Source organism: Corylus avellana, chromosome ca3 (assembly GCF_901000735.1).
Source record: "Corylus avellana chromosome ca3, CavTom2PMs-1.0".
NCBI lineage: Eukaryota > Viridiplantae > Streptophyta > Magnoliopsida > Fagales > Betulaceae > Corylus > Corylus avellana.
This window is the reverse complement of record NC_081543.1, coordinates 8,629,829-8,638,240: the sequence shown is the minus strand read 5'-3', so window position 1 is coordinate 8,638,240 and position 8,412 is coordinate 8,629,829. Positions and strand designations below refer to the sequence as shown.

The following is an 8,412-nucleotide window of genomic DNA, read 5'->3' as shown; positions in this document are numbered from 1 at the left end:
AACCGAACAAGCACTCACAATAGGAGAAAGAAAATTGAGTCCTGGGTTCTGGCGAAACAAGGAAATCGGGGAAACAAACATGGCAGGGAGATTGAGCAAGGTAGCGTCTACAATCATGGGCGGAAACGGCGTCGTTGGCCGCTCCGTCGCCTCCTCTCTTCGCCTTCGGTCCGGCATGGGCCTCCCAGTCGGCAAACACATCGTCCCCGACAAACCTGTGAGCACATCAACCCTTTTTTTTTTCTTTCCAAATCCCTATGTTTTTGGTCTTAGGAGGCCCTAACAACGTTGTACCTGTTCTTGCTCTTTCAGCTTCATGTCAACGACGAGCTGGTTTGGGACAACGGGACCGCATTTCCCGAGCCCTGTATAGATCGCATTGCGGATACAGTTGGAAAGGTAACAATTCATCTATTCATGAGCTCCATTTCTGATTATCTTAAGTAGGAATTTGAAGATTTTTGTGGATTTGGAGACAGTATGAAGCATTGGCTTGGCTGTGCGGGGGTTTGGGCTTTTTCGCGTCTTTGGGATTGTTGGCTGTGTGGAACGATAAAGCCTCTAAGACACCATTTGTAAGTCAAAGCTCCAACTTGATCTTTAGTTTCGTGCTTTGGATTTGCCAAGTAATACGTTGATTTTCTATGACCGTTTGTATTACATCAAACGTAGTTATGCGCTGTGGTTTATCTACTGTTGATGAAGTGAATTTATTGCCTTGTTGTTATTCTGGGATGAGTTTCTTGCCAATTTTTGATGGCATAAGGGGGGTGGTAATATTATTTATAAGTGTTTGCAATATGATTGAGTAATTTGTACTGATTTACCGTAAGATAGGTATAGGCTTTGTATTTATAGTTACAAGAGAAAATCATGTACGTAGTGTTTGACATTGACTGTATAGATTTGAAAATACAACAACCTGATCAGTAGATATTCTATCTTGCTGCGTCCTTATCTGGTGTTTGATCTGTGTTTGCATTCGGATGATCTATTCTGTTATGCTGAGATGATTTAGGAGGTATTTCCTTGACATTCTTAATGGAATTTGTTTGGAAAACGTCCAGAAGGGGGTCAATCAGTTAGATAAGAAATATCGAAAAGTGGCTTTTGATGCTACAGGATATGGGATTTTTCTAACATTGCACTGATCTGAACATTTGGAATGGTTCATGTGGCTGGTCCTTAGTTGTGGGATCTATGACTTCATTGACTTGAGTTGCTTGTTGGTTATTTATTAGAAAATAGCTTCCGATTTGATTTGAATTTGTAAACATTGGAAAATAGATCTCAACAGAAATCGGTGAAATCTGAATAGGAAAATAAGAGCGAAAAGAAGGTAGATCTAGGCATCACACCTAGTTTTCTTAAGTATTGCACATAGGATTTCTTCAGCATCACACTTTAGATAGGGTTGTAATGCATAATTCTCAAGAGCATTTTTTACCAAAAATTCTCAGGACTTGTTGTAATTGGAAGTGTTACATCAGTATTTATTAAAAAAACTAAACGTAACTCTAATAAGACTTGGACTATATGGACTTTGACTATTAAGTTCAAATTTAAGTAACAAATAAAACATATTGTATGAAACCCGTTGTTAGAATTGCGGACCATAACTATAGCCCATAGCTGGAAATTCTACACACTCAAGTAGCCTATGAAGGGTATTGATTAATGTCTATGTCAAATTTAGTCCGTAATTTGAAACGATTTTGGTAGTTAAGCTTGCTTTTAACTGTCTGTATCAAAATATGATGCTAAAACTAGTTCTTTTGGAAAGTGAACTGATTAAACATACTTCCTGAGGAGCTATTATGTCGGGAAGTATAGGGTCCTCTCCTTCTTGAGTGTTTTGTCTGTATCTTTCACGTGTAATAACTTGTCTGTATATTCCTCTGGGTTTTGACATTTGTATATCTTTTATCATTTCTGATGCTTTTGTAGATAATTTAATGCTTTCTGATGCTTAATGGTGGCATTTCCCTTTTTCTGTTGAGCAGGCACCAAAAGTGCTTCCATACGACAATCTACGAGTGGAGCTTGGTGGCGAACCATAGTTAGAGCTATGGGCAACTAATTGAACAGTTATTGTTGTTCCAATTATGTGTCTCCTTTTGTTTATTGGCATGCTTTCATTGTGTGAAATGTGAAAATAATGCACCATGTTTATGTGTCAGCAAAACAAACATCTTCAAACAAATAGCAAAACTTGGTTTTCTTTTAATCCCTTTTTATGATGATTCCGATGACAAGATGCATAAATTCATGTTTTGTTATGTGTTTATTGCTTAATGCAAATGTGTGCTGTGTTGCAGTATTGGGATAGGCTATTTCTTGTCACCAAGGAAACCTGCATTTTGGGTGTAAAAATAAGTAACTAAATGTAAATTATAGAGTACTATTACAAATTCAATTCAATATAAATGAAAAATGATTGAAGTTGAACATGCTTCGAGGAGCAGCTGGATAAAATGGAAAACCCATTTTCATTCTGAAGTGTATATGGTGTGGAATAAATCAAGTGGATCTGTTGTGATCTGGTTCCTAAAGCCTAAAACAGGCATGGTGCAATGTGCATGATAATTCTTTTTTAGGAGAAATTACATTTATTCCTTTTAACTATTATTCTTTTTGCAATATCCTCTTCAATGTTCAATTTTTGCAATGTCCCACCAATCAAGTGAATCAATCATTGGGGTTACAATGTCTTCATCTCACAACCCAAAATGACAAAAATACCCTTAATAATAAGATTAAACAAAATTTCAAAAAATGAATAAAGCAACAAAATTAACAAAAAATAACAAAAAATTGAGGAAAAAGAAAAAGAAGAAAAAAGCAAAAGTTAATGAAAAACTAAAAGATCACAAAACCTTGATTCTACTCAATCTGAACACTAGTTGAACATTCTGTCAATGGAGCGAACGTTTGAGCTCGGGGATGAACGTTCAACCGGAATGCATAGAACGTTCGATCAGAGGCTGAAATGCATGTGAGGCTCCTATCCTCAAACCATTACGTAACAAACCTTATCTTAGGCTCTAAATGAGTGCATGCAAGCATAATAAACTATGATATTAAAAAAATGGTTAAATACTAAAACCCTCCTAGGGTTTGGATACTTTATTTTTTTCCCATAGGTTTTGATTTATATTACAGGAGATACCTGTGGTTTTGATAAAGACTAAATTGATCATTCCATCTATTGACCGTTAATTGACTTACCGGAAGTCCACATCACTGACATGTGGACCAATTAAAATTCGACACTTGGCATAAGTGGCCACGTCATCAGTAATGACGTGGCCACCTAATTAAATTTTTTTATTTAAAAAAAAAAATTAAAAAAAAAAAAATTTTCAAAGAAAAAAGAAAAAAAGAAAAAAAGAAAAACCTTATCTGGCCGGATGGGGGTGGCCGAGCCACCCCCTTGGTGCCCAAGGGGGTGACCGAAACCACCCCTAGTGGGTACCAAGCCACCCCCATGGAGCCAAGGGGGTGGCCAAAACCACCCCCAAACTACCATTGGGGGTGGTTTTGGCCACTCCCAAATGGCCAAGGGCCACCCCCTATTTTTTTTGTTCTTTTTTTTTAAAAAAATAAATTAGGTGGCCACTTATGCTAGGTGTCAAATTTTAATTGGTTCACATGTCAGTGTTGTGGACTTCGGTTAAGTCAACTAACGGTCAATGAATGGAAGGACCAATTTGGTCTTTATCAAAACCACATGTACCTCTTGTGATATAAATCAAAACCTAGGAGGGAAAAAAATAAAGTGTCAAAATCCTAGGGGTTTTTTTAGTATTTAACCCTTAAAAAAATTAGGTAAAACAAGAAGCGTTTTTAAAACATTTGAAAATTATTTTCTCTTTTAAGGAAAATGATACACAAATTCATCATGGTATCTTTAAAATTTGCAAGGGACATGAAAACAAGAATAACAATTAATCATGGTATTGCAATCCAAGATTGAAACACTGACGTTAGCCTGTAGATTTGATACCATGACAGAAAAGATAATCGCAAATAAATTAAAGGAAAATGCCAAACGAAGAAAATAAACACAGGAATTTACGTGGTTCGGTATATGACCTACATTTACAGGATAAAAGCCCTAAGGGTTAGATTGTTGCTCTTATTCACTTGATTAAATTTACAATACCAAAGACTCCTATTTATAGGAGAATTGGAGTATGTTACATGGAAGGTCTCCTATACAAACTTAATTACTTTTGAGTTTATTGATACTAATTAATACATATAGATGTAACATTGGATCCAAGGTTTGTATATCACATCCTCGATCACACACATTTGACCATAGAATTAACATGTATAGTAAGCTCATGACCATTATCTCACACGTACCGGTGTACGTGTATAGTAAGCTCATGACCATTATCTCACACGTAAGCTCATGACCATTATACGATGTAATTAGTCTTGTTCGTATTTTACATGCATGTTCTTACAATCTCATCAGGTTCGTTATCTTGTTAAGTAACACATTTTCACAAAATGAAGAGTTCATGAAATAACAAAATATATTTCATGAGAGTTGTAAAAATGCATGTTTGATATACAAAATAGTCGTGCAATGCGAGAAAAGTAACGCCTAGTATCATGTGAGTTTGTACTCACCCAAGTCGTATAGTTCTTCCAACAATCCCTCTGGCGGTTCCAAGTTCTCCAAATCTATGTAAAGCCTATCATTAGTCCTAAGTCCAAGCTACAATGAACCTAGACCCTGAAATGTCGAAAACAAAGTTCTGGACTAATTGGGCTAAATTGCGTTCCCCCTAAAATGCTTCTAGGCGAACGTTCGGGCTTGAGGCCGAGTGTTCGGCCAAAGAGGTTCAAGTAGAACCTCATTTGGTCCATCAACTGGTTTCAAGGTTACAAAAGGGTATCTAACACATCTTAGCCAAAAAAAAAAATAAAATAAATCAATATGCAACAATTATCCATCTAATGAGAAGAAAATACTCAAAACGAGACTAAAACTTAAACCTTCTTAGTTTATAACAACTACGCTACTATAACAATGTAACGCTAGCATAACATCTAAGAAAACACTATAAATAAGATGATTATCTTTCTACAACAAGAGTCCTTAAGAGATTCCTTCATTCTCTACAAGAACACCAAGGAAATCTCTCAAAAGCTTACAACAACACTCATGTAGGATTTCTTTAGGACTTAGAGGGCAGAATGGGTTGGTATGGGCATGGGAGGGGGATATTTATAGGGTGGGAAAAACTATGAGCTCTGCAAGAGCAGGCCTGCAGTGCAACGAGCGTTTGGTACTATTGTGCCGAACATTCGTGTACTGTTTACACCGCGATTATAAGATTGCAGTCGTACGCTCGGACAATATCCAATGGTCAACGTATGTTCGGGCTGGTCCCTACACAAGCACTTGTGTACTATTGCAAGCGTACGTTCGTGTGGTCCCCACACGAGCGTTCGGTTAGAAAGTCCAAAATTCCCAAAATGGCCCTCTAGCTATTCTTGGTGACCCAAAAGTCCAATTAACCCTCTAACCAAGCTATCTTAGCCTAGCTAATTATTTGTGTCACTACAGTACAGGTGGAACTACCGGGCGTGGCTTCATGTGGCATCCTACATCGTCTAGGTATGGAGATTGGGATGTGCTTATATGTATACTTACACTATTCATGACAACAACGCGTTTTAAAGCTGTGATGATCATGATCCCATCAGAACTCATTTGACGTCAAGGCAAGACCAAAGTTCATCGGCCAAACGATGCAACAAGCCACCATTATTTGCTAACTATTCATAAGGAATTGCTGGGGAGTGAGATTGACAAATGACAAGATTTCCTCGATAGGGATGGGGAAGAGCAACTAGAGGCCAGCTTTGAACATCTCGTTGTTGACACAAACTTCATCAATGCTTGGAGGCACCACGGAGCCCTCGCCCTGCACAAGCAGTCGTTTGACTACGGACTTAGGAAATGAATAGAACCACCAGTACTTCTTGAGATCACACTCCTTTGTCTTAGATTCCTAGATCGGTAGAATCATGGATCACACTCCTTTGTCTTAGATTCCTAGATCGGTAGAATCCTGGGAATGCTATAGGTAGCCAGCGAGGTGTACCCTTCATCTTATGGGATTGTGATACATCATTTGTAGAACAAATTTTGGAGTAACTATCAACTTGTGATCTTGTGTTATCGATTAACTTTGATCTCAATTTGCTATTAGACTAGAAATCCCATGATAGGCTCACAATGGATCAATATCCATTATCTTACCTACTTAATGATTTGACGAATTGAAGACTTTTTTTTTTTTTTTTTTTTTCTTTTTTACTTTCAAGTATGAAATTGACAATATTAAATTACCAATTATCTCAAAAGTATAAACTTATAGTAGTAGGTAAATTTAATCACTTACGTCTCGTTTGGTACGCAAGATAACTATTTCATTAGAAAAATGAATATCTATTACTGGGAATGAGAGAAGGTTGACTGTAATAGCTAATCATATTCTTTAGTTTGGTGACAATACATTTACTTTCATTGGAATTATACCAAAATTACTAAAATATCTTAAGTATATATAATAAAGTAATAATACTATTACAAAAAATGGAAAAATTGCTTTGAACATGATTTTATATCTTTATGTTTGGTGTTTTGTCCTTGAGTTAATTAGTGCAGCCTTGCGAATATAGGTGAGCGACAATGTTCATCTTCCTTAAAAAGAAATACATTTTAGTGTATATTTGGGTTCTTCTAATTCCAGTTTTAGACTAGAAATTAAAATGGTTCTTGTTTGATATTCTTTTTGTGATTGGGCTAATTAGTGGAGCCTCCTGTAAATGGACGTGAGGGACAGACTTCTCCTAGTGCTTGACGTACAATCACTATATATATCAACAGGTTCTATTCTTGTGATTTCTCTGTGATAGGGGTTCTATCTTGAGATGGAGATTCCTAATTTGTTGGATAAGGAAAGCTTTACAAGATAGAAGTGTTGTGAATGTACTTGTGAGTGTTGAGTCTCACATTGAAAAAATATATAGAAAAAAAGTAGTTAATATACCTAAGTGAACTCAAGCCTATTAACTTAAGCTTTTGGGCTATAATTGTGTTCAAATATATATATATATATTCTTAGTAAAACATTCCATAACTGATTTATCTCCAAACAAGAAGGAAGGGAAATGGAATGAGGAAGGGTTGGAAGTGACAGGAAGAGAAATTAAAAAAGATTAATTATTTTAATAAAATAAAGAAGAAATTTAGATGAGCTGTTGGATGGAGGTTTTGAGAATTGGTTAAAGTATAGAAAATGTAGATTTTAGTTAACTATTTTAAATACAAATTTAGATATATCACTGTGGATGTTATAAGAAACGTTACAGGTGCATTAGTTAATTACGATCGAAAAGAAGTGAGAACCGTTTTTGCTCTCGTTTATTTATTTATTATTTTTTTTCCCTCTTGTTTGTTATAGTAGCCGGCCCCTCCCAATTTCAACCTATCATGCATGTTCTCACATGGGTTTTCTGTTTAATCTAAAAATAAAGACAGAAAACTGAAGAATTGTTATATGCTTTATCACAAAGATTCGTACCATAATTATTGGAAAAGAAAAGTACGTAGGCTAGCATTACACCAATAACTGGGATGCTGTAAATTAATCCAAGTGTAATTTGGCTCCAACCTGGCACAACTTGAAAGTTAAATCCAAGTGTTATACTTCTTCCTCCTTTTCTGTTCTCTCTCCCTCTTTTTTTTTTTTTTTAGTTTTTTTCTCCATATCTTTTCTAGTCACGTACCATCAGCAGGTCATTTGTAGCATAATAGGGCAGTAAGAGCTGTAAGTTTGCAATCAATCTTAATTAGCAATTGAGGTTGAGATCTAAACTATGACATGTGATTCACACAGTAGTGCTGCATGTATTCCTACAATATTCCCATTTTCTACATATATACTCGTCGATCGATCTCACAATCCAATTCAATGACGACTAAGTTGCAATGGTAGCAGCAGGGGCATACGTGCCTGGTGATTTGGACATCCCTAACATTCGCTAGGGTTTTTGTTTCCCAAAACAAGAGCACTATTGAATCATATGTTAAAAACCTAATTTAACCCTTTTTTTTTTTTTTTTTTTTTTTTAAATTTTAAATTTTTTTTTTCATTTATAGTCTCTCATATTCACTAGAAGAGTAGAAAGTATATAAAATGCCATAGATCAATAGAACAAACTGTATCTTATAATAATACTATTAATAGGGAGAAAACTGACAACCAACAAATGCAGAAAACTCCATGTTCCAAAGGCCCCTTCATGTTGCAATGCCAGGTTGTGCTCGTCCCTGGTATAACATTCCAGTGTGCTCACATGGGTGTCATTGTAATTTTCCAC

The 8,412-nt window shown here is 36.0% G+C and overlaps 1 protein-coding gene across 1 annotated transcript; it reads left to right on the top strand.

Moving 5' to 3' along the window:
• On the top strand, window positions 1–2,295 carry LOC132175766 (NADH dehydrogenase [ubiquinone] 1 beta subcomplex subunit 8, mitochondrial). Its single transcript, XM_059587813.1, has 4 exons — window positions 1–217; window positions 313–399; window positions 480–575; window positions 2,004–2,295. The coding sequence occupies exons 1-4, from the start codon at window positions 80–82 to the stop codon at window positions 2,058–2,060; spliced, it is 378 nt and encodes a 125-aa protein (XP_059443796.1). The 5' UTR covers window positions 1–79; the 3' UTR covers window positions 2,061–2,295.
• Window positions 2,296–8,412: the final 6,117 nt, after the last annotated feature.